This window comes from Tamandua tetradactyla, chromosome 9, assembly GCF_023851605.1.
Source record: "Tamandua tetradactyla isolate mTamTet1 chromosome 9, mTamTet1.pri, whole genome shotgun sequence".
Taxonomy (NCBI): domain Eukaryota; kingdom Metazoa; phylum Chordata; class Mammalia; order Pilosa; family Myrmecophagidae; genus Tamandua; species Tamandua tetradactyla.
Window position 1 is genome coordinate 83,209,580 of NC_135335.1, and position 27,500 is coordinate 83,237,079.

The 27,500-nt window shown below is 35.3% G+C and overlaps 1 protein-coding gene across 1 annotated transcript; it reads left to right on the plus strand.

Annotated features, from left to right (window-relative positions):
* The first annotated feature begins 657 nt into the window (after positions 1–657).
* Positions 658–26,853, plus strand: TARS1 (threonyl-tRNA synthetase 1). The gene is made up of 19 exons (XM_077116927.1): positions 658–867; positions 4,842–4,919; positions 8,319–8,509; positions 12,573–12,696; positions 14,789–14,910; positions 15,559–15,676; positions 16,184–16,248; positions 16,334–16,412; positions 17,231–17,377; positions 18,538–18,636; positions 19,380–19,546; positions 20,503–20,665; positions 20,754–20,891; positions 21,249–21,326; positions 21,523–21,623; positions 21,716–21,820; positions 23,376–23,448; positions 25,782–25,896; positions 26,391–26,853. Exons 1-19 carry the CDS (start codon positions 811–813, stop codon positions 26,537–26,539), a joined length of 2,169 nt encoding a protein of 722 aa, XP_076973042.1. The 5' UTR covers positions 658–810; the 3' UTR covers positions 26,540–26,853.
* The last annotated feature ends 647 nt before the right edge of the window (positions 26,854–27,500 follow it).

The window sequence follows — 27,500 nt, forward strand, 5'->3', positions numbered from 1 at the left end:
TTTTATGATTTCAAATTAGCATTTTAAAAATTGGCTAGCAAAATGAACGAAAAAGGCCTATTCTATTCCAAATAGAATGCCTGAGATTTCGTGGTTATTTAACTCATGGACCCTATGGAGCTGTTCCCTGACGCGTTATTGATGAGCGGTGACATCTCTTGAGAAATGTCCGAAAAAAGGCGCTCGTCCCACGAGCACCAGGACCCGGCACCTCGAAAGCTCGGATTACCATTGGGAAGGCTCGATTCACCGCCACAGACTGCGGGAGCCCTGGTAAATCCTCAGAGCTCAGCATCACGAAGCCGCAGAATAGCCTAAACTCTAACCAGGGACAGTGTCTCGGCCGCAAGAAACTTCCGGGAAACCTAGGTTGAGAACTTTTCATTCACTACGGTGGCCGGAAAGGTCCTGGACTAGTCGGCAGAAAACCTGCTGGGATGAAGGGGCATGCGCACTGTGGACTTCCCAGTTCTGGTAAGGATCCAGTTTTGGGCAGGTTGGGAGTTCGAGTTCCCGCTTCCAATCTGCCGCGCTTTGATTTCCTAGAAGGTATCTGTGGCCAAATGAACCTGTCCTGTAGTTTAAGAAGGGCGGGCCGCCATCACGCGTTGTTAATTGGCTGCGTGTTCTCCCGGCAGGATAGGGGGCGGGGCTTGGGCGCCTTCAGATTGCATCAGCTGGTCAAGTCCGGGCCACGTGGCGCAAGCGCAGGGCTCCTGAGCGCCCTGGCCCATCTCTGATCGGCTTCTGCTCTGCTGTTCCCTCCCAGGACTGTCACTCCTGGTTCCTTCTTCCCATCGTGGTTCACCGATGTCTGAAGATAAGGCCAGCAACCCCTCAGAGATGATGGGAGGCGAGGAGAAGCCGGTGAGCGGGCTGAGTGGGGTTTGGAGGCCGGATTCGGGCTCTCCTCGCTGCGGACGCCGCCGGGGCCTGCGGGACTCCGGGAGGAGGAAATTGCCCGGGCAGTGCGGAGCGAAGGAGAGGAGCAGAGCTCCTGGGCAAGTCCAAGCCCCGTGTGGGGAAGAATCGTTTATTCATGGAGGACGGAGCCTTGGCAGTCATCTCTGGGTCCATCCTCTTTGCAGATGAGGACGCAGGCAGCGAGCTAGCGACTTGCTCAGAGGGGTCTTATTTTAGAAACCGAGGTAGAATTAAAATCTAGGGGCCCGGACCCCTCGGCTAGTGCATTTTCACTAACCCTAGGTGGAAAGAGCATTTCAGAACTTCATTTAATCCTAAAAGCCTGTGAGGGAAGTTTCAGGAAGAGAACACCTAGTTCCCGCGATGTGGTCCAGCTTTTCCCAACTTGATTGGCTAGTAAATGGGGGAGGAAGTGTGACTCCAGTCGGTAAACTCCAGAGAGATTCCTCCCTTCTTCCTGCTAGAATCATACCTTAACCCATTCACGAAGCTGGGCATTTTCTCTTTGGTGTCATCCAATGCGTAGAAACATCTCCTAGGTCACTTTCACACTGCCAGGTCGTGGTTATTTTTTTCTTTGTTTGTTATTATGATTAACTGCCAGGTGCTACATGTAGGTAGATGAATAGGGCCTAGACCCTGACTTTGAGAGTCTCACAGTTTAGTGTGTATGAGAGAAAAATTGTGATAAACTGTGTGGGATTACAGAAGAGAGAGCTCCCAGTTTGCTGTGAGAAGGGTCACTTGAACTGAGTTTGGAAGCATGACATGAGTTCACCAGGGCCAAGGGACTTCCCAGGAAAAGGTAGGAAGGGCAGTGAAAAGGTACACCCAGAGTAAATAGTGTCTGTAGGGTTCCTTGCAAAAGATAAGCCTTAGCAGAGCGAATAAGTTAGGCTTATTTCAAATGTGTTCTATACATGAATGATTTCAGGCAGGAAAGTGATATGTGAATTTTAATTATGAAGATCACTCTGGCATTGGGATGGAAGGTGCCTTGGAGAGAAGTTAGACCACACACAATAGGCTGTTGCAGAGAGTTCTTCAGCTAAAGCAGCCTCAACCTTGCTATGACAGGACAAGTCACTTAAAAGCTCGTTTTCTCATCAGTAAAATGAGAATGCCTCCGAACTTAGATTGAATAGGAAAATGCATGTGTATTCTAAACTATTTAAATAAAATTTAAGATGATTTAAGGTAGTTAGCCAGAGACTTTTTTCCATATATATGGGATATATATGGAGTGTGTATATATATATCCATATTTATTACTTAGTGTCTATTGTTTTGTAACTTGTTTACTTTATTAATGGAATATAGTAAACAACTTTCCATGTCCATAAATATTGTTATGTCATACTTGGTTGGAGGTAATGTATGGTTAACAAAACTAGGGCTTTTCTCTCCTATGATAGTAATTTCACAAAAGCTTCTATTTACTGAGTGCTTACTATGGCTCATGCACTGTGTTAATGCACTACATGTGTTAAATTATTTAGTCCTCATAATAACTCTAAGGAAACAGGCGTTGGAACAGTAAGTAACTTGCTCAAACCCAGTACTGTAGCCCAAATTTATAATCCTAGTGTTATCCTGCCTCCCATCAGCCATTATAGGACCAGTCAGTGACGGATAATGCCATCAAACGACTTGACTCAGAGTTATGGAACTAAACCAGATTTCCAGGACTACCCCAGCTGTCATTCTCTGAGCTTGAATTTACTTAACCCCCACTCTTTCACTCCTAACCATCCTTCAGTAAAGTAATTCTGTAACTTCCCTTGACAATCTGGTTCTATGTCCCAATTTTTGGTTTGAAATTTTAGGTTACTGTAATGTAAATATATAACATGTAAATTCACATTTTTGTTTTGTTTTCACTGGAAATAAAAAATAGTTGCCCATATTTTCTCAACTGCTCTAATAAAGAGAGAATGGGTCTCAGGGTTCCAGAAAGAATAGTTTTAAGAAGTCCTGGCTCTACTTAGTAGGTGTCTACCTAAGGACTGCTTACCTTCTTTGAGCCAGTGTTCTTATTTGTAAAATGAACAGTGTCTTAGGATATAGAAAACCCTTGTGTAAATTAAATTCTCTCCTCCTCCATTATTCCTATTTATAACATATGTCTGTATGAATGAACCCAAATATATTCTATCAGAAATAGATTTATGTCATTCTTTTCCCATTTTTAACCTAATCAGACAGCCCTGCAATTGGTTTTTACCCCTCTTACGCAGTATAATTGACTGTGTTCATAATGAGGGCATGTAGGGAATCCTGTAACTCTTGGTCATGTTATTCCTTCATTAGAATGCACTTGTGTTCATTATTCATCTGTTGAATATAAATGAACCTTAAAAGTTTAAGTTTAGAATTTTGGAGTGGGGAAAATTTTAGATCAAGGTGAAATTTGGGGTCATGCTTTTATATTTAATTGATTATATATATTATATATAATTATATATTAAATGCATACTAATATTAATTAATATTAAATATATAATATATATTAATATATCATTATATTAAAATTATATATAAAATATAATTAAATTATATTTAATTCATTTTTAAAATTTATTTATTTTTTGTTTTTATTTCATTTTAAAAATTTTGCTAGTAATATGTTTTATAAGGTTCAGAGGACCCAAATGTCCTCTTACAGCAGGGTTGCTGTAAGAACCAGATGTTATTGTTTATACTGTGGGATATTATGAAGAGTATTGTCTCAGAAATCTATTACTTACTAAATTGTCTACACAAATGGAAACATCCTGAAACAACTTATACAAAATATTTTACAATTTAAAAAGCACTTGCACAGAGTGTAGATTCGGGTTTCTCAGCCTCAGTGCTATTGATGTTGTGCATTGGATGATTCTCTTACGGGTAGGCATAGGGGGCTGTCCTGTGCATTGTAGAATATTTAGCAACATCCCTGGTCTCTACCCATTAGATACCAGTAGCTGTCCCCTGATGTGACAACCAAAATCTCTCTGGACATTGCCAAATGTCTTCTTTTGGGGCAGAATTGCTCCCAAAGGAGAACCACTGATGTAAATCAATGTGTTATTGGTTACCTTTTTATCAGATTTATTGCTTTAAAACTTTCTAATTGAAGTCCATATTTCTTCTGGCAACTTTTAGTGCTTGTTCTCTCAGAGCCCTAGTTTGCTGTAACATATATTACTTCCTAAAACAACCCTGTTGCATTTGTTTACCTGGTTTAGTAATTTTCTATTTTCTCCCTTTTTTTCGTTTCTGACAATAAGTGTATATGTACACCTAGAACACACTTCCTGTGTTTCATAATCCATTCTGTCAAAATCCTACTCCTCCTCTAAAGCCCATACCTCTGTCTTGTACAGCTTATTTGACGTCTAATCACGGTGCTGTTGTGTTCTTTTCTCCCCCAGGAGTGTCTCACACATGCATACCTTAGTTTCCCTGAAGAGATTGTTCTCACAGAGGAGGGATTGGGTCTTTATGTTTGTTCCCTCCACAGGTTTAACAAAATACCGTGAGTTCTTAGGCTTTTATTAGTGCTTTTTGAAGTGGATTGCGTACTGCGTTAGATACTGTTTCTGAAAATACTGTTACTGAATAAGTTGCATGCTTCTTTAGTACATGTTTCAGTTAAACCTGAAGTGAGAGTCATGGCCAAAATAAATGAATTTGAGAAACTGAGCATCATCAAATAACTCTCTTTCACTTTTTTAGGACTTGTCTTTATTGGAACTTGTTAATTTATCTTTGCCAATGGTAAAATTTCTTAGTCTTTTAAAATCAGATTTTTACTGTTTTGTTTTTTTTTTAATAAATGCTAAAATAACATTCTCAAGTTTTCTAGGGGCAGAATGGAGGGAGTCAAATTAGATGAAACTATAGAATGTTTCCTTTCTTTTTTGCTTATTTAGGAAAGTACCAGTGAGGAGAAGCGAAAAGAAGGCAAGAAGAAGAACAAAGAAGGATCTGGGGATGGAGGTCGGGCAGAGGTAAATGATTTCAAGTTCTGCTCTCAAAAACTGAGAAGTGGCAGGGAACTTTCTCAGACTTATGTAAAGAATTTTTGTGTAAAGAATCTAATAGTTTACATGGGCTGTACGATGGTACTGGGGAAGAATTTACGAAAAGATAGTCTGTGTTTTAATTTCCTTGTTGCAAATGCAGTGGGTTGGCTTAAACATTGGAAATTCATTCACTCATGGTTTTGAGGCTGGAAGTCCAAATCAGGGTGATAGTTTCTTCCTAAAAACTAGAGTTCTGGGACTGGCTGCTGGTGATCCCTGGCCATGGCATCTCTGTCACGTAGTGGCCTCTCCTAGCCTTTGCCTTCTCTTCCAGCTTCTTGCTTTCTCTGGTTTTCTCTCTCTGATTTTCTCTCTGCTTATAAAGGACTCCAGTAATAGGATTAAGACCCATCCTGATTTAGTTGGACCACACCTTGACTAAAGTAACCTCATCCAAAGGTCCTACTTACAATGAGTTCACACCCACAGGAATGGGTTAAATTTAAGGACATGTTTTTCTTCAAACCACCACAGTCTGTGAGGGAAAAAAAAATTTGCAATTATTGAAAAAGGAAGACCACTGGAGTATGAATGTAAGATCATCTGATTATGGAGTTAGATATAAAATCAGAGAATAAAGATGAAGAGAAGGGGTAATTTACTTGCTAGATTAATGCTAGTTCTGATTAGTTCAAGTAAGTGGGATATTATGGGGTAGAGATTTGGTGGTTTAGCTTATAATAAATGACAGAGAAACCTAAGAAAACCCAGTTCTTTGCCTGCCTCACTGGATTTGCCACTAGAGTTTGGTATAAACCAGGACAAATCCCCCTGAGGCCTCTCAAATCTAAAGAAAATTCTTTCTCTCCGTTCCCTAGTTACACACGAAAAGGAAGTGACATTTTCAAATCCAGCCCAGAATCAACCTGGTTCCTAGGTATTTTGCTCTGGGAGGCAGTTGAGCATGTCTCCCTCCTTTTTTTTTGAAGTTGAACTTTTTGTTTTAGTTATTGCAGCTGTTTTATTGCGAGACTCCTTAGAAAACTTGCACCAGAATGCAGAAGCACAAAGGAACAGGCTGTTTAGAAGTATATGTAACACAATAAACTGGCTTTAAGGAGCTGCCCTTATAAGTACTACTGTTAGTATATTTATAGTGCTTCCATTCACTTATGAGTAAGTTTATATATAGAAGATCAAATGTAACATGGCTTTGAGCCCCTACTTTGTCATTTCTCTTATGTTCAGTCAATCTTTTACCCATTTTACCCCACCACAGTTGTGGGAGAAATTTTTTTTTTTTGCATGGGCAGGCATTGGGATTCGAGAAATTCTTGATTTTTAATTTAAAAACTTGTGAGTAAATAGAAAAATGGCTATGTTCTCTGATTTCTCTTTTTTGTACTTTCAGTACAATAGTAAATGCTGTTCTCCAGTGATACTTGAGAATTAATTGGAAATAGGGAAAAAAGGGTGCTCCCAGAGGGCTTTTTTTGAATAGAGAATTTTAAGTACAACATGTCATTAGATATGTTTTAAATAATCTGTCAGCAAAATAGGGTGCACAATGAGATTTCCAAGACCTTTCCTCCTCCTCTGTGTTCCTGTCATATACTTACCTCATTCCCCAAGGAAGGGTGGCATGCAGGTATTATTCGTCTGCATTCCTAGAGCCTGGCAGGGAGGGTATCTGCTCAGTGGATGATGAGTAAATTCAGTTTGACACTAAGTTCTGCAGTGCCAGCTGGACATGGAGATACACTGCAGTAAGATACAGAAGGGTCATGTGGGTGGGACTGCATTTGTGCTTCAGAATGGGCAAGACCAGGCTGAGTGTGTCAGATGGTAGATATAGTGTGACAGGTCTGAGCTTCAGTTAAATCAGGGGTTCTTCAACTTAGAGGCTAAGGACTCAGGACAATTTGATGGAAAGCTCCCCAAAAGTGTGACTAAATAACTAAAGAAAGCAAAGCACTGCTGTAGGAGGGAAGTAGAAAGAAATCGGGGCTCTTCCATTTGAAAAGATGAAGGCTGAGAAAAGATAGGACTGCAATGAGAAGGAACTTTTATATAAGGGGAAAAAGTAATACTTTAGATAAGATAAACTTGAGGGGTTCGAATAGGCTGAATATATAAATATATTTTTTAAATGTGTGATTTAGCTGTATTTAGTAAATGTTTTTAACCATTTTTAACTATATGTAGGCAAATGTTATTAACCTCTAAGGTTGACATAGTGGACAACTGTGACTACCAAAACCCAGCATTCAAGCTAGATGCACAATAACACTATATATTATGGTTGATACTCATATTCTCTTACCTCAAGTTGGGGGTCTCTGGATTAGGTACTAGCATTTAAATCATATCAAGATAGAAACTCATGGTAAAATAAAGCTATGTCCTTCACTTTCGTGTGCCGCTGTGATTATCCATTGTTCTAGTTTGCTAGCTGCTGGAATGCAGCACACCAGAGATGGATTGGCTTTCAATAAAAGGGGATTTATTTAGTTGACGTATAGTTGTTCAGAGGAAAGGCAGCTAAACTTTCAACTGAGGTTCTTTCTTACATGGGAAGGCACAGGGTGAGCTCTGCTGGCCTTCTCTCCAGGCTTCTGGGTTCCAACAGCTTTCCCCAGGGTGATTCCTTTCTGCATCCCCAAAGGGCTGGGCTGAGCTGCGAGTGATGAGATGAGGTATACTGAGCTGCTTGGGCTGTGCTACTTTGAGTATCTCATTTAAGCAGCACCCGATTAAATCAAACATCATTCATTGCAGCAGCCACGGCTCCTAGCCGGCTGCAGATGTCATCAACAATAGAGGAGGTTCACATGCCATTGTCTCATGTCCACAGCAATAGAACTAAGCACCTTCACCTAGCCAAGTTGACACCTGAATCTAACTACAACATCCATGTTGTTATTATTTGAAAATGGTATAGATGTCAGTAGTTTTGACTATTTTGCGACCACAGATGCACTACCTGCTTTGTGAAACGTTTTTAAGAATGTGGTTTCTCTAATAGAAGTCAGATCTTTAATTATGTCTCTTTTTCCCCTTTTTTGCCAAACTTAGAAAAAACACTTGCCATAAATAATAATGAAATTGATAATAGTTTTCAGGACATCGTGTTGGCAGCCCTGGTGCTTATTATGTTACTATTTGTACCTTTTTTAAAAAAAGTCTTAACAATTATAATAGGGCATTTAAACTTTTTTTATTATCTTCATTTGGGTCCAGATTAAAATGATGTCTGGTGATATCAGCACTTGATAAACCATGTTGTATCAGTAATTTTGGGCGTTTGTGTTTATTTTTTTCCTTTTTTAAAATGGAAATCAAGTGTTTACTGATTATTCCTTTCCTTATTTTTTTGTCTTGCAGCTGAATCCTTGGCCTGAATATATTAACACACGTCTTGAGATGTATCATAAACTAAAAGCAGAGCATGATTCCCTTCTGGCAGAAAAAGCAGAAAAAGATAGCAGGCCAATTAAAGTCACTCTGCCTGATGGTAAACAGGTTGATGCGGAATCCTGGAAAACTACACCATATAATATAGCTTGTGGAATTAGGTATAAATTACAGGGATCTTGAGTTCTAGCCGTTTTATATCTTACCAAGTTTTATCTTCAAATTCTTTTTGTTTTACTGTTTAATGTCTTTAATGGGTTTAATTTACCTGATTTGGGACTTTTAAAAAATCAAAATTATGTGAAGGTTTAAAGTCAAGATTCAAAGTTAATATTTCTGAATGAGTCCACTTAGCCTTTATCTTATGAAGGATTTTATGTTATCATTCATTCTACTTGATCATAAGTGTAACAAAACCAAGTAGACAAATGTTTCACTATTTTGGCTTAAATTCTATGTTTTGAAGGTAAAAATGAAAGTAGATTATCTTACATAAGAACTGATAGATGACACATGAAAAAAATGTACTATTTTTATAAATCCAAAGACAGTCCATATCTAATCTTAAAATGTATTGAGTTGGAAAGATTTTTTTTGAGGTAACTGAGAATTAGATGTATACTTTGTAATACAATAAAAGCTGTCTTAATCTGATGCAATTGAGATCAGTAATTGATCATATTATCAGATGGGGAATCATAAATTGATACATCTATCATAAAATAGATTTGACAAAATAAAACAACCTGGAAAAGTATGGAAGAAATTGTATGTGACCCTTGATGTCTAAAATATTTACTGTCTAGCCCTACCAGAAAAAACTTGCCAATATGTCTTAAACATTTTAGCTTAAAACATGTAACTATTTATTTAGTCATCAAGTATACACACATACATACATAGACACACAGGCAAGGCTTTATGGGATAGAATGTGTTCGAGTTCTTGCATTATCTTAGCACACTTGAGAAGCAGTCCTAATGCAGAATCATTTTCTCCTTAATCTTATAGTTGTTTGATCCACATCTAACTTGATACCATTTGTTTTGTTTTGTTTTGTTTTAGTGTCTTGGCTTTATCAAGCCTTCTCAGACATTCTACTTGTTTTTTATTGAAATTATAATTCCTTCCCTTGTTGTTTCTCCTCCTTCTCTCTGTCCCTCCCTCCCTCATCCTTTCATTCTGTTTTCTTTTTCTTCTTATTTATTTATATTTGTGTTTATTATAATTTTATATTGAGTCAAACCACTGAAATTGTATGAATTGTCAAAAACTGATTATCTTCCATTTCATACCTTGAACCTAAATACTTAAATAACAAATACATAAACAGATTTGGCAGTCAGCTCAGCTGATTCTTGGTAAGGTCAACTGATAGAAGTGGAAAGAATTAGGTCTATGAGCCCTGAGTTTCTGTGTGTTGTGAACATCTGTTTGTACTTTTTACAAAGGCAACGAAGTGCTTTAGAGACAGTTTTGAAGGTCAGGTTAATTAAGAGATTATTCCATTGTCACAAAGATAGTGGCCATTGCACTATTAAAATTCAAGCAAATTGACTATTACAATTCTCTTCCAATTTATTTTGCTATTTATCAAATGGGAAGTGTTTTTGAGAGAACTACAACATTCTAGGTTGATTTATATAAGACCCTGAAGAGGTTTTTAGCTCTGGGATTAAGTCACTGATATGCAGTGTTGGTGCGACATGACATTTTTACAGACGTCCGGAATGACTCCTTGTTCTTTGAGAACTTGATACATTATAATGGTCTATTTCATGTTCATGTGATCATGAGAGGGGAAAAGAAGGCATGCTCCATTTGCTTAGAAAGGGTTTTCTTTGAAATTTTATTTTATTACAAATTGTCGAGTATAGGATATTTTATCCCATTTTTCATTTTCTTCCCAAAGAATATAGAGAGTATTAATTACCATTTGCTCAGTTCTTTAATCTTCTGAAAACTGTTTTTTATCAGTATGATAAAATACATTTTCCTCTGCCAAATTCACATATGCTTTGTGAAATGTGTATATTTTGTTTTATTGTCTCTATCTGATCTCAGGATAAAAGAAAACATTGGATATAATCTATGGGAGTGTCAATAGAATCATTGAAAATGGGATAGAAATTTGTTTACCTTCTGTTTGTTCTCATGTTCTGATCCTTATGTGGGGGAGATTGTATGAACTTGGTTGCAAGCCCTTATATAGGTGAGAACCACTCAACAAAGGAGATCTAGTGGTGGTAGACTTGTTTAAAATTAGCCGAGTATAAGCTGTTCATAATGTAGAGTGTTGCATATGTTCATTAAGTTGTTGGATTATTATAGGCTGTCCTCTTCTTAGTTTTGTAGTCAGAGCTGTAATCTGATTAACTTTACTAATTTCTGTCCTAGTCAAGTACCTTCCTGAACTTTACTTAACTTGCATTTCTTGTTTCTACATTCATTCTCTTATTTGGAAAGCCGTTTCTTCTCCTTTTCTTCCTGTCCAAAACTTTTGATCCCTCAGCCCTTCATTGCTGTATCTTCAGAGCCTTTCTAGATCACTCGGCCCATGATGCCTTCCCCTTCTCAGAACTTCTGTGCCTTTTTCACTTGGTGGAATCTGATATTTTATCAGATGGTGATAGTTTGTTTTGTACTGTGCTGCCATGGGTTTCTTTTCCTTCTTTTTCATTTTTGTTCATGTTTTAACTTGACGTTTGTCTCATTTCCCTTGTTTCTTGAGAATCTAGGTCGCCTCGAAGTCTTCATTCTTTCTACATAGTGCTGTACACAAAACTGGTGCTCGGTAAATTCTTGTTGACTCAATTGGATGATGACTTTGACCAGTACTTTTCAAACTGTTCGCCCAGTAAACCATAATATTATACCCCTAATATTAGGAGAATAGAAACTTGCCCCTGAGTTGATTGGTGACACGGGGGCAGTTGCTGTGTGAACGTGGCCTGGAGTTGCCTGCTGTGCATTTCTTTAAAATGTTTACTTTTATCTTTGAAATTCATGTAAAATTTTCATTTTTGCTCCACAATACACACTAAGTGTTAATATTAAAGTTTTAAATTATTCTTTTAAGTCAGTCCAAGAAGACACATCATTTTATTTTGGGTCTTCAAGTATCCCTTGGCGTACTATTGACTCTCATGCCACAAAGGTTAAAAAGCACAGTTTAGATTAAGTCTTCCTGGCTGAGAACATTAGAATAAGTCCTAAATGCTTACTGCTTTGATGTTTAAGGTAAAACTTTATTATAAAATAAAAACAAGATTTCAAAATGTTCACCAAAAATCCTTTTTCCTTGGAACTTAGTGATTCTAAACTAGTGTAAAGGTTTGGCTCAGAATCATCACTAGGTAACTTCTTCCCAAAACTATATCCTCCCTGACGGGAGCACTGTCATGAGGATCAGTTCACGTGACCAGATCCTGGGCCATGTCCTAGACCTCTTGTGTCTTAGAATGAAAACCATTTTAACTTTTTTAATTATTTAAAAATATTTATTTTCTATAACCTATGATATCAACCAAGTAAAATTAATATTTTATAAATACTAAAATGTACATTTTATGAATTGTATTTGGCCTGCCATGAAAAAGGATGAATCTGTCCTTATATAAAGTGTAGGGGAAAGAAAATGACTTTCAGTGTGTCTAGAAAGCAATTTTATTACATGGTCCTTTATTTTACCTATATATATATTTGTCATAAATAATATCATGGTCAGGTATAGAATTACTAGTATTGACTTTTAAAGAAGTAACCAGTTAATGATTAAAGCAGAAAAGAACAGAGAAGTTATTTAGTAGCCTCCTTTTCCTTTAGGATTGAAATAGCTTGGCTTTGTAGAAAACTTGATTAAAGATTAATCAAACTGCTGGAAGTTGCTTTTACTTTTTAATCAGAGGTGCCTTGTGTCTGCTTAAATAGAACTTAAATGGCAAATGTTTTGAATTTTCAGGATCTTCCAATTGTATTCTTGAGTACATTTTGGGGTACTTGTTGCTTTTTCCATTTTATTTCAGTAAGATCTATTTGTGTATATATGTGTGTGTTTGTGTGTGTGTGTATATAGTATTTTATATATATATAGTGTTGATTTAATTGCCTCTTAACTCTCAAAATGTTTGTTAGAAAAGATACTTTTTTAGATTCTTATGTGTGTGTACTATGTGTGCATGTGTATTTATATATCTCTATATAGATGTTGTTGTTTTTTTTAAGTCAAGGCCTGGCTGACAACACTGTAATAGCTAAAGTGAATAAAGTTGTTTGGGACCTAGACCGCCCTCTGGAGGAAGATTGTACCTTGGAACTTCTCAAGTTTGATGATGAGGAAGCTCAGGCAGTAAGTCTTAGTACCAAATTATCCATCAAATTTCAGGTTGAAGATTCATATTTGCTATCTTTTCTAGCTCATACTACTACCTATAGGTAGCTAAGGTTTATGAATGTCTCTTGTCATATTCGAAATCTTAAGTTCAAAATTCATTTTGTCCTTCATTTAGGGAACATAATAAAAGTTAAGTGCTTGTGTTATAAAATAAGAGTTGAAGTTGAATAGGTTTGGTTTCACTGCTAGATACTTCACTGGGGAAAATATGTTAGAACTGTTATTAAGAATTGTTGGGGTAGGTAAAAATTGTTTTCTTTGCTCTATCAAGCAACATACCAAAATACATTTACAAATGCATTTAAATATTACTTTCAGTAAACTCCCCTTCCCACTGGACGATTGATTTTCAGATTTTTACCTGTTTTAAAATTCAAATTTGCAACCCGTTAAAGTTATTGTTAACATGGTCTGGAGGATCTCTCTTTTGAGTTCAGAGGACCTGTTTTTCCAGACTTACTGTCTTTACTTTTCTAGGTTGACCAGGTTTATATTAATATTTGTATAAATTAGAGAGTGCCTTGATTATTATGTACTATCATTTGTAAAAAGTCTGAAATTCTATGGGTTTGATCATATTGGGATACCCTTCTGTAGCTTTGCTTTTTATCTGCTTGTCTTCTTCCCTCTTAAGGAGCACTTTTAAGGTGATGAATTGAGAATACTAAGACTCTCATTCAACTGAACTGTTCTCCTAAAAGTTATTTTTCTTTTCATCAGTTAAACTTATAGTAGGGAGGGTTAGAAAAGATGTTAGATCTATTTTTATTATTCATAAATTTAGACAGGATTTGAAAAATAATGTAACTTAGGGTGTTTGTATTACAAATATTTTATACTATACACAAATAGGATTTTAATTTCATGCTTTCAGTTTACTAACCATTGAATGAATTGCCCGTTTTTAATCCATAATCACTATTTTTGCAAAGATTTGGTCTAGAGTATCATAATTGATAGAATAGTAGGTACAAACATAAATACCAATTATCTTAACAAAATTTGCATTTGTAATGTATATTAATTCCTGCCCCTATAATTTTTTCTTTCTTGTCATGTTTCATAACATGTACATTTAATGTAAGAAAGCATTTCAGTGTAGGATGCTGATGATTATGATAGTTACACTTATGTTCCTTAGCTGATCTAAATTAATAACTTTTTCAGAAATAATTATAAAAAACTTTGAAATAATACTACTTATTGATTACTATAGTTGCACTAAACTCTCTGAAATCATATGGCAACTTTGGTTAAGGCAGTTATTCAGAATATACTCAGCAATATTTTTAAGATTTGTTATTAAGGTATAAACATGGTATTAAAACGTTTTCATAAAAATACTTAATGATTCCAGAATACATTTGAAAACCATTGGTCCACATACATAAGTAAGCCATCACTGAAGCAAAGTAGTTTATTTCCCTTTATGTTATACACCATCGTGGAGAAATAAGTAGAAAACCTTCCCACCAAATGCAGGCTGATTATTATAGTGTTCTTTTAGCATAGCACTGAGGTATTTAATTATAAATTTGTGCCATCAGTATAAATGCAGCCTCTTGAATCTGTTTTAGTTCTAACAGAAATACTAACTTTCTATACTGATTTTATATATATTAGCTCAATTTAAATGAGTTTATTTAACAATAAGTTGGGGAAAAGAAAGCACAGGGGCAAGGAGTATAGATGCAATGACTTAGAATCTGAACCATTGTAGTCAATAAGGCAGCCACATGTGAGTGGCAATTGTTTTGAGGCAACAAAATCCATCCCCTGTAATTAATGATGCTAATTTGAATTTAATAAACTTGAAAACAGCTAAACCAGATGATTTCTAAGGTACAAATACAATTTAATAACTAGAATCCTATAAAATTATTTAGGCTTTGAGTAGAATCACAACCTGTTCACAAATTTGTGCATTTATGTTTTCTTGTATTAGGTTTATTTACAATAAATTTTATATGTCCCTTTCAAATGACTATATTAATTCATATCTGTTATGCCCAGACTCAGGTCTTCCCATTTTTCTTTGAATTTTCAGGTATACTGGCACTCAAGTGCTCACATAATGGGTGAAGCCATGGAAAGAGTCTATGGTGGATGTTTGTGTTACGGTCCACCGATAGAAAATGGATTTTATTACGACATGTACCTTGAAGAAGGGTAAGTTATGTAGCTGGAAAAAGAAAAACAAGTTGAATTACTGTGGGTTCAAAAGTTATTTTTAAAGTGCGGGCCACGATGGTTCAGCAGGCAGAGTTCTCGCCTGCTATGCCAGAGACCCGGGTTTGATTCCTGGTGCCTGCCCATGCAAAAAAAAAAAAAAAAAGCTAGTTTTAAAGAGTTCTCATCTCAAGAAAGGAAGACTTATAAAAAAGCTCATTGCTTCATAGTCACTAAGTATATTCGCACTACCAAAACTTGAAGTGTTGGGATTCATGGATGTTGTGGTAGAGGCTTCAGTGCTCCTCAGGGTGGGAGTGGGGAGTGGGTTTGTACAGAACTGTCTTCTAGCCTGATAGAGGTGAAACCCTAAGGTATGTCAAGAAATAAAGCCAGTCCTCCCCTCTCCTTTTAGCTCAGTTAGGGCTGTAGAGGGGTGAGGTCACTTGTGGGTCAAGTCTTCATGATGATCAAGGTGGAAACCACTGAAAATATAAAATGTATAAATAATTTGTAAATGTGTTCAGTTTAAAACTCCAGCATATGATGCAAAGGTCTAATTTTTTTTCCCTTGAAGTATAATTGACAAACATTTCCCCAATGTGCAGTGAATGTAATGAAAAGAGGTTATCCTTTCTTCCCCTTCAGGGGTGTGTCCAGCAATGATTTTTCTTCTTTGGAGACTTTATGTAAGAAAATCATTAAAGAAAAACAAGCTTTTGAAAGATTAGAAGTTAAGAAAGAAACTTTACTGGAAATGTTTAAGGTAAATTGAACTGTAATATATGGCTTCCACTTTTATATTATTCATTATGTTAGTTAAAATTGTACTGCTGCAGGTGTACGGGTAGTTCGGTGGTAGAATGCTTGCCTTCCATGCAGAAGGCCCAGGTTAGATTCTCAGGCCATGTGCCTAAAAAAAAAAATTGTATTGCTGGGGTTCAGTATACTAAATAGAAGCCTACTTTGTTAATTAGCAAGCTTAACCCTTTTTTAAAAAAATTTATTATAACAACATTTAACACAAAATTTCCATTTTTAAGAGTACAATTAATTGTTACTGATTACATTGTTACTGATTACATTCACAACGTGGTGCCACCATCACCTCTACCCATTACTAGAATAACCATATTTTTAATGCATGAAACATTGAAATATTTATATTCATAAAATGCTTTGATAAGATATATTGAATGTAGATTTTATATTTTAGCTACTTATTTAAAAGTGAAAATTAGGAGGGTTTTTAGATCATTTTTCCTGTTTTTAGTACAACAAGTTCAAATGCCGGATATTGAATGAAAAGGTGAATACTCCAACTACCACAGTCTATAGGTAAGGATATCCAAAAGTCGTTAAATGCAGCTAATGGCTATGTCATTTTCAGTCTTTGTTAAAATTCCCCTCATTTCATTTCCAGGTGTGGCCCCTTGATAGATCTCTGCCGGGGTCCACATGTCAGACACACTGGCAAAATTAAAACTTTAAAAATACACAAAGTAAGTAATGTAACTTTAAAGGCCCTCTATCTAAATATGTTTGTCTAGCATAGATAACATGTTTAAAATTTGTGTTTTATTGATTTCTCTTTTCTACCACTTTTCTCAGTAGTTTCCTTTTGCATATATAAGGATGGATTTCTTTTTTTTTGTGATGTCTGCCAACTTTTCCAGAGCTGTATCTTGTCAGTCTTTTATCACTCAAATTAACTTAAGAAGTTACAAACTTAACATTCCTCACTAGCATGTGGGGATGGAGCTTTGGGAGATTCACAGAACCAAGCAGCTATGAGCCATCAGGCTCAGAAACCTTTGAGACTCACTCTAAATGATATGCTTTTGCCTTCTGGATGTTTGAGTTAATAGTCACCCATGTTGTTCTTTTTAACAAATTTATACCGGTTCATGAACATGTCATGGGTGATTATTAGAATGCACTTTAAATCATGATAATTTCAAGTATTTTTGTTGTTGGTTCCTTTTCCATTTTTCTTTAATCACTTTGTGAAGGAAAGATAACCTTGCAATCAGAGTAATATTCATAGAGGTGGGGTTTGAGAGGGTATTAAAAGATGGGCATCTCTGAGGGAAATAATAGCCGGCTTTGTGCTTCTGAATGAACACAGCTTCCTGGTTGACTCCAGAGTATTTGTGAGACATTTACTGACTATGCGCATGTTTTATGTAATTTTTCTTGTTGTAAGGAATAATGTGAATTTAACTAATAAGGTGGTTATAAGAAGTAACATCTAACTCTTAAAATGAGTGTGAGATATTTAAAATTTCAATGTTGCTTCATGGTTAATCCTTGTTTTCAGAATTCCTCCACATACTGGGAAGGCAAAGCAGATATGGAGACACTCCAGAGAATTTATGGCATTTCATTCCCAGATCCTAAAATGTTGAAAGAGTGGGAGAAGTTCCAAGAGGAAGCTAAAAACCGAGATCATAGGAAAATTGGGAGGGTATGTTAAAAAACAGTGATGTGTCTAGAATGAGTTATTTTCATTTTCATTTGAAATTTAACAATATTAAATACTAGGACTTTCCTAGTATAAACAAAGAGAGATGCCTTTTGAAGAGATGTTGTAGCTTTCAGGTAACTTTGGTACTGTGGCCCTTATGAGCCGCAAACTGCTGACTGACTGTACACATAATGTTTCTGAAGTATTCTTAGTACCACACAGAACTATATTTTAGCTTATTTTATTGAGAAGAAGCTTATCATGTAGAGTTTTCTGTAAAAGTATAATGGCATCTTATGGACCTAGGAGATGTTTTGGAAATTATCCTGTCCCACTGTCCATTTTTAAGATGAAGAAATTCAGTACCAGAAAAATTAACCTACTTGTTGCCGAGGTGATACCATGAGTCACTGATGAATTCTCAGTTGTCTTTTCCTTTATCCCTCTATCGTCTTCATGTTCTCTAAATCAGAAGGTAGATTTGAGAAGAGCATTCGTTTTTAAAATGCTCTTAAATACATGCTGTGGGTCCTCGTCTGTTAGATTTGAAGCTTGAACAGGAGGCAGCCTCTACTGCCATGCTTCCTTGACTGCCTGAAATAAATGCTAGCAGGAAGCAATCTAGCAACCATTAGTGTGGCCCCTCACTGAAGCTTTTGGGCATTTGGGTGAGGGTGGGGTAGGGGGTGGTCAGAGAGGTATGAAGAAACTTGTTACTTTCCCTTCTCAATAACCCAAAATCAGCTAACCTCATCTCCCATTTCAGTATCACTGTCTTTTCCCAGTCTCCTTCCTTCCCCTCCCACTAAAAAAGAGAGAAACCTAGATCTTGATGCTTTGAGGAATTGAAAACAAGAGAGATTCCTCCTTTGAGGATAGTAGAAAACAGCTGAGAGGTTCCCTAGACCGTTTCACTGTTGGATAAATCTGGCTGGGTTCAGGAATGTAACAGTCAGGGAACATACTTGTACTAACTTGTAAATCAGATTCAATTCTCTACCTTTCCATTGTATTGTAGAAATATCAACTGGTTTTGTTTAATTGAGGAGTGGCTACTTAAAATATGGTGTATCATGACTCTATTCTGAGCTCAAGAACACTAATGTTTAAGCTGGTTTTATATACATATATAAACAATCTTTTGCTCTTCTTTTATCCAGGACCAAGAACTGTATTTCTTCCATGAACTTAGCCCTGGAAGTTGCTTTTTCCTGCCGAAGGGAGCCTACATTTATAATACACTCATTGAATTTATCAGGGTAAACCATATTCATTATTTTCTTCTGTAGATTTAAGATAAAATATGATTTTAATTAAATAAGATTCATAACAGGGAAAGATAATCTATTTAAGGAGAAACATATAAAAGAATAAATAAAAATGTAACTGCAGTTTCAAAAAGTTTTAAAAATTCTCTCATACATGATTGGGTTCATATACATGGATATGTACACAAAAGAGAAGCTGGTAAATTTGTACCTTTTACACAGGAGCTCTGAATCTTTAATTCACTTTTATTTTCCTTGTGAAAGCAAGCGTTTAAGTTAGAGAATAGGATTAACATCTGTATAATCACCATCCAGATTTAACAAATATTTACATCGTCAGATTTTTTTGTTATAGAAATATAACATTGCCCATATAGTGAAAGCCCCCCCTTCAGAATCCTTTTTATTATGTACAGGTCCAGTTTGTTCATTTTCACTGTTGCATGCTATTCTATTATATTTTGCCCATTGCTTTATTGATGGACATTATTATATAATTTCCACTATTCACATATTACTAACCATGTTGCAGCAGCATCACTTTTACAAGCCTCCATAGGTACATGTGCACATTTCTTCTTTGGTATACATTGTAAAGTGGAATTTCTAAGTCAGAGTATATGTGTATCATGAACTTCACTAGATTGTATAAAATTGCCTTTCAAATATTTACTGCCACCAAAAAGCATGAGTGTTGATTTCTCTGTGCATGTGTTCTGTTTGTTTCCTGACAGAGTGAATATAGGAAACGAGGATTCCAAGAAGTGGTCACCCCAAACATCTACAATAGCCGGCTCTGGGTGACCTCGGGTCACTGGCAGCATTACAGTGAGAACATGTTTTCCTTTGAGGTGGAGAAGGAGTTATTTGCTCTGAAACCAATGAACTGCCCAGGACACTGGTATTCAGCAGCTTTGAGTTTCTATCAGATTTTCCCATGCTATAATTAGCCCTATACTGCTTTTCCTCCTTTAAAATAATTTCTGTTAAAAACAAATTGTGTTATTTTTTGTGGCATTATAGTATCTTCTGTATCTGATTAGATCCCCAAGATCTGTAGAAATTCAACATGGTACTGGGATAATAGTTAACAAAGCAGAATATAAAACAAGGAGACTGAATCTGGGGCTTAGCAGAAGCTTTAGAGGTTTTTTTATTTTTATGTTTTTAAGGGAACATGCTCTGTCATAACCTACTGCTAATGAATTGACATCTGTGGAAAATCTTCCCTGACTTGAGACTGTTCTACTTTCCATCTTTCTTGAAGTTGGGTGAAGAGCCTTGGATGCCAGTAACTCTGGCCTAGCCCCATCCACAGTGTTCACAGCTTCTAGCAAAGTCAGAGGAGGCAAGATGGGCAAATCTCCATGAGGAATCTGGGTTTTATATTAGGGTATCAGTTGAGTTAATTTTTGAATAAATTCAAGTTTCTGAAGCATCTTCAGACCAAGACAAAAATGAAGCACCTTTGAGAATAGTAACAAGCAAGCGTTTCTAACTTTAGTTTACAGTGACATAAACAATTTGTCTATGGTTAAGATTTTTTGTTTGATGAATCTTAAAGGCAGTCCTCAAATTAATATAAATAATGAGCATAGTGATTTAACTCCAGCCTTGTGGTAATAGCCATATATTCTTTCTTAGCTATAGTTGTGTTATAACTTATTTGCTTTTTTACTCATATAAGTGCTTAAATTGCTGTATGAAGCCCAGAATTTGAGGCATGCTGATTGTATGGTAACAAGAATCAGTGGCTTTTTGACAGCCTGATAGCTTTTTGTATGAAGTGTGATATTAGAGAAGGCTTACTCCTATGAAATTAAATATCAGTGAATTTTATTTTTCTTCCTTTTTCAGCCTCATGTTTGATCACCGGCCAAGATCCTGGCGAGAATTGCCTCTGCGGATGGCTGATTTTGGGGTACTTCACAGAAATGAGCTGTCAGGAGCACTCACAGGACTCACCCGAGTACGAAGATTCCAGCAGGATGATGCTCACATATTCTGTGCCATGGAGCAGGTATGAGGCCCTGTAGAATAAAATACTTTGAAAGAAATGCCAAGAAAGTCAAGGAAAGTAACCATTGTTCCCTCTTTTTCATTTAAAGATTGAGGATGAAATAAAAGGTTGTCTGGATTTTCTACGTACAGTATATTATGTGTTTGGATTTTCCTTTAAACTCAATCTTTCAACCCGCCCAGAAAAGTTCCTTGGAGATATTGAAGTTTGGAATCAAGCTGAGAAAGTAAGTGTGTTTTTCAGCAGGATTTAATACTATTACTCTGAACTTGACTTGATATAAGACGTAAGAAAGCCAACCCTCTTTAAATGGATAAAAGCAAAAGAAATTGGAAGTGATTCTTGGGATTGAATGAGATTATTTTTTGCTATATGATTATGCATTTTGAAAATGGTTGAATATTTTTTTAGTTATCAAGCCCTAAGCTTTAAAAGGCGTTTGTGTGAGAGTATGTTTAGCTGGACAAAATTTACAAAGCAAACAGTGATCCATGAGGGTAATTTCATTTTTAGTCTCAGATTAGACTGGAAGATGGGAATTTACAGATGAACAGAAATAAAAGTCGTTTTGCTTTATCCTTAGCAACTTGAAAACAGCTTAAATGAATTTGGTGAAAAGTGGGAGTTAAACCCTGGAGATGGAGCTTTCTATGGTCCAAAGGTCAGTACCAGTGTTTTTCGGGGGTAGATCTTTTGGTCTAATGTGATTTTCATTTGTGGGTTAAGAAGACATTACTTTAAAATGAGTTTTAAAAAAACAAACCAAAAAGTGAAAAAAAAAAAAAAGCCCTAATCCAACCACTGGGTTCAGCTTTATTATAGACAGCAACTATGTTAACACTGTCTTTGTTTCTTAGATTGACATACAGATCAAAGATGCAATTGGTCGGTACCACCAGTGTGCAACGATTCAGCTGGATTTTCAGTTGCCTATCAGGTTTAATCTTACTTTTGTAAGGTGAGTTTCTGGTGTCTGCTCTGAAACAGTTTCCTCCAAGGTTATTAGGGAAAAGATACATAACAAAACCAAACAAATTTTTTTCGTTACAGCCATGACGGTGATGATAAGAAAAGGCCAGTGATTGTTCATCGAGCCATCTTGGGGTCAGTGGAGAGAATGATTGCTATCCTCACTGAAAACTATGGGGGCAAATGGTAATTTTTGTTTTATTTTGTTTTTGTCTGGATAATGTAAATTGTAATTTAGTGATGAGATAGAAAAGGAGACTCATTCTGGTTGCTGACTTCTAATGAATGACAAGTGTTCACTAAAAAGTAAAGGAATCGAAATGTAGACCCAGCTTTTTTTAGTTTTAAGAACATTTGTTATTACTAATTATTTTTGTTAACTGTTTGTTATATGACATTTTCTGAATAGGAATTATTCAGTAAATAGCATTTTTATTTTGATTGCTTTTCAAGTTATTTAACTTATATTTGAGATTTATATGGCTTTGCTGTTTCTGAGTAAATAAAAGTAGGCTTTTGGCTTACCTTATTTAAGCCTTGCTGATCAGAATAAGCATGTGTTTTGACATCCATTAGAAGCCAAGCATTTTTTTTTTTTAATTGAAAGCGTAGACTCCAAACTGATCAATTTTTTTTGTGACTCGTTTCCATAAGATTGTGTTTTTGCTAGGAAGATATGACTATGTGACTACCATTTTATTTTTAAAGCACTTTCATCTGGCTCTGTAATTTGTTAGAGCAGTTGAAAGCAGCACAAAGTTATAAAACACATTTTGTAGAGATTGCCATATTGATTTTATTTATGCAAAACTTTTGTAAAGTGTTGTAAGTCTGTTTTATTTTATATGTGCAGTCATTATTTTTTTTTTTTTTTGGTTTTATTTGTAATTTGGTTAGCTTAGCCATATGGGAAGTTTTTCATACTTGTTTGTAAGATAAATTAATCTCATCTCAGTTATATTTTGCATAACCAAATAAAATATAAGAAACATTCTCTACATAGCACCTAGAAAATAGGAGGATCTTTGGTTGATTGCTATGCCAAACTTTTGGTAGGTAGAAGAGAACCTTTGCTGAGTGTAGAATTTAGAGTCTTCTCCACCCTTTACCCTGATGTAACAAAAGAACTGAAAATAGAGAGAAACATGGCCTGATGTCTTCATTGTCAGGATGGTTTGATACCCTTCTCCCAAACGCTCCCCAGGGAAAATTGCATGTAGATAATTTTTTTATAAATAGTGAAAATGGGCTCATTTTTGTATACCATCACCAGTTATTATCAGTTACAATTTGCTGAATCTTGCAGATTGATTCTTGAATAAACTGGAAGCTTGGTCTATATTGTTGCCAACAAAAAATAAGTAATAAAATAATGTATGAGTAGCTCATCATTGAACTGTAGTTAAGAAATTTTAGCCCTTCATTCAAAGCATGACTCTTTTTATGAGGTGTTTTGAAGTATGACACATACACTTTGTTCTCAATTTTCTTTGCAATCTGCTTAGCAAGACAAATCGTAGTTACAGATTTTCGTTATTTAGGGTTAGTTTTCTCTTTCTGAGTTTTTTCCTCTTAGTCTTCTTTGGGCATTGAAAAAAGCCAGGTTTTTTTTTTTTGTTTTTTTTGTTTTGTTTTTTAAGTAGCCCTTACATGTTTCAGGAAAAGTAGACTAGGAAATGTGGTGTCCTTGTTTAACGAATGTGTCCAAATCTACCTTAGATGTTTTTGTTTTCTTCTAAAGGCCCTTCTGGCTGTCTCCTCGCCAGATAATGGTCGTTCCAGTAGGACCCACATGTGATGAATATGCCCAGAAGGTAAACTTTCAGTATGACTTTCTTTAAATCATATCTGTTATTCAGCTTTTCAGTTCTCATAAGCTACAGATACTTGGTAAATTAAGCTGCTTATGATAAAGAAAAATATTACTATTTTTCCATCAGTGGTAAGCCCAAAAAGATTATATTGCCTTTTTAATGCTTTTTTATATGGTTCCACGATCAGAAGACATATCTGTATGGTGTTTTTTATATGCTTGTATATTTAATAGTATTCCCTTTTTAAAAAACCTCCTAACCAAATGAGAAAACATTGCGTGTCTCCATATTATATATGTAAATCCAAATGTATAATGCAATATATAATCTGTTCTTTAACAGAGTAGTTTTCCTTTTTACTGCAAATGTATTCGATATTTGGATTTTTTTCAGATCAAAAGTTTGCGTAATCAATGTAATGTCTTTCCTCCCCCGCAGATAAACTTACTAATAAATGTATAAATATCCTTTTACATGCCACATTTTAGAACAGTCTGTTCTGCTACACTGATACTCCCATTCTGTGAAATTTCAGATGATTAGAAGTAGTGTTAAAAAAATGCATTGCTTCAATTAAGAGGAAGGTTAACAGCTAGAGTTTCTGAATTGTAAATTAAAAACAATAAATTGGTTAGTCAGAACAGACAAAAATCTAAATATCAAAACAAATGCTGACATCAATATCTTCATATTTCCAGATCATCAAAATAAATTGTGCTTAAGTCTTAACTGTAATAAAGAAATGAATATTAAACCAGCTGATAAAAAAAATCAAACTTATTCATATTACTGTACAAAGTAAGGTTTTCCTCACAGTTTATATAGTTTTAGTTATAAAAGTAAGAATCAAAGTTATGTTCCATGTGTTATTGACTGTATTTTATCTTATTTATCTCTATCAGTTAATTAGGTAACTTAGTTCTTATCTGGAGATAGTACTAGCCTCTCTTCTCCTAAGGTTGAGGTAGTATTTGGGATAATTCTGTGGTGTGTTTATTTTTTGTTTGTTTTGTTTTGGGTATTTTTGGGGGGGGGGTGTTAAATTGACTGGAGTGGAAACACTGTAGTGACATTTAGTGACTGGGGCCAGAGATAAAACAGCCTACAATTATTAGATATCTTGGAGTCCCTGCTTTCAATTCTTTTGGGCATATGTCTAGAAGTGGGATTGCTGGTTCATATGGTAATTCGATATTTAACTTTTCGAGGAAATTAAATATAGAAGTTAGACTATTTTCCATAGTGGCTGCCCCATTTTACATTTGCACCAACAATGTACAAGGGTTCCAGTTTCTCCACATCCTCGCCAACACGTTATTTTCCATGTTTTAAATAATAGCCATCTTAGTGGGTCTAAAGTGGTATCTCATTGCGGTTTTGATTTGCATTTCCCTTAATGATTAATGATGTTGAACATCTTCATGTGCGCATTGCTTTTTTTGCAGAGGAAACGTACTGAAAACGCCTGCTTTATATAAATAGACTGAAGACAATAAAATTGAAGTAATATTTTTGAAAAGCAAATAAAGACAGTGAATAATAATATCTAACATAGTATGCGATTTTAAATTCCTAGAAGTTTATTCTAAGAAATACTCATTTGATCTTTAATCCCTTTATTTGCTGCCTTCACTTTTTAAGGTTTCTTTTAATCAAAAAGAAATCAGTATTCTCAAGCCTGATTTTTTAAAATTATTCTTATAGAATCTGTATATTATATCATCATATATAGAGAGTTGTAAAAGACAGTTTTAAAGAGAAGCTATCGTATGAAAGAAGTTGTTGTAATAATGTTAGCTAATTGTTGGTACTTTCTACATTTTATTTGAAAAAAAAAATACACATAGAAATGGCAGCAACAGGTGATGTCCCACCTGATATTTACAAACTTGCTGCCTCTTTGAGGGATCAGAAATAATATATTCTCTATTCAACTGGGCATCCATCGATGGATATTATTTGGAGACTGATAATCAGTTTATTTCCCTGCAGCCGTATCAGGAACTTGAGATATGTTTGCAAAAGGATTTCTTTTCTTTTGTAATCTGTATCTTTTAAGAGAGCTTGTTAAATTTTTCTGGTTGCCTAAATTCTGATTTTTTTAAGGATTTTCTAAAACATTTATGTCTCAATAGCAAAATATGTCGTTTTGAGTTTTTAAAACATAGCACCAAGTAACAAATTAAGAATACATGCTTCAGTATATGCTGTTAAGCATTCTTTTTTCAGCGCTTACTTGATTATTCAAATCCTGTGTTAGAAAAATAAAATCACTTAAGTTCAAAATGTAATTCTAATTTTAGATCTGAAGAATTGTGTCTCTGTTTAAATAGGTACAGCAACAATTCCATGATGCTAAATTCATGACAGACATTGATCTTGATCCAGGCTGCACACTGAATAAGAAGATCAGAAACGCACAATTGGCACAATATAACTTCATCCTAGGTATGGAAGGAAACTGACCAAAGAAAATGTCCCAAATCTTAGGAAAATCTGAAATCGTTAGATTTGGACTTGTGAATTGTGGTTAAGAATCAATTTAGTTCTTTCCAATCTTGATTCTTAATGTATTAAGTTTCTTTAGTTGATAGAACAAAGGAAAATTTGGGTTTGAAAAAGAATAATTTTAAAAGGTTTGTCTAAAAATTTTTCTCCCCTCCACCTCCTATTTCTTTATACACTAAATTTTTATTAAGTCAGCTGGCTTAAGTAACTCAACAAGCACAACAATTTTAGAGCAATGCTGCAGAGTATTGCAGATTTTTTTTTTTGAATGAAGATTTTTAAATCATTTGCCCAATAGCCACTTGTACATTTTAATGAACTGGAAGCTACAGGGTGGCTCTTGGTCCTAAGATTATTTCTGTCAAATGTTTAATAAAAATCCTTCCATATCCTTAGATTCCGTCTAACAAAACGTTGTGTCATTTCTGATATAGTTGTTGGTGAAAAAGAGAAAAACAGTGGCACTGTTAATATCCGTACAAGAGACAATAAGGTCCATGGAGAGCGTACTGTTTCTGAAACCATTGAGCGGTTACAGCAGCTCAAGCAGTCCCGCACCAAACAAGCAGAGGAAGAATTTTAACTAAGACTTACTGGCACGATGGAAAATGATGGGCCGTGTTTCCATAACATTAAACTCCCAAAGACTTCAATTATACTGAAGTTGAAACAGTCTGGTAGAGTCTGCATAGATGACTGCTGGATGAACCTTTATTGACCTACAAAGGTTTGGACAATGTATATTTGAGGAAGTTAAAAGAGATCCATTAAAATTATTTTAATTATTAAATATCTGAGCACTGGAAATAAAACATGAGGAATACTTTAATGTAATGTGGGAGAACATTTTTGTCAGCTTAGTGCAGTTAAAAAATAAAATTTTTCCAATTTGATTAAGACTAGAATTGTATTATGTTGAAAAAAATAAAAACTTTCATTCACATAATTTCAAGACTGCTCTGTCCTTCACATGCATACATACACACTGGCGGCAAGTTGCGTGGCAATACTTATCTTTAGAGTTTTATGACAAATGTGATACAGGTTTAAGGAGAAAGATCAAAGGCAGATGGGGAACAGAGGGGACCAAATCTGGGCTCAAACTGGGGTATGAATCGTGTGCTAGTTTCTCAGCCATAAGAGAAATACCTTTCTGAAGTGTCACTTTTGCTTAACTTTTTTGGGTGGAAACCTTTTATATTAAAAACAACCTTGGATCTGTACACATTTTTAAGATAAAGGATGAGCCTTCAAAGAAATATGTTAATGGGAAACTGTCTGGGCCCTTCTTATAATTTTCAGATTTTTCTACCATTGAATGGTGATTGGGAAAATGACACAAGCTAAGGAATTCCTTATGTGGATATACATTAAATATTCTTTAATATGATCATTTTTAAAAAGCAATATCTTGTTAGTTCTCTAATAACCTAACTTCAAAAAGAAGCCAATTTATATAGATTAATCCTCAGTTTAATAAAGGAGATAAGATGTTTAATCACAGGGAGATGTTTTGAAATCTCATAAACTTGCTTCTGAACATC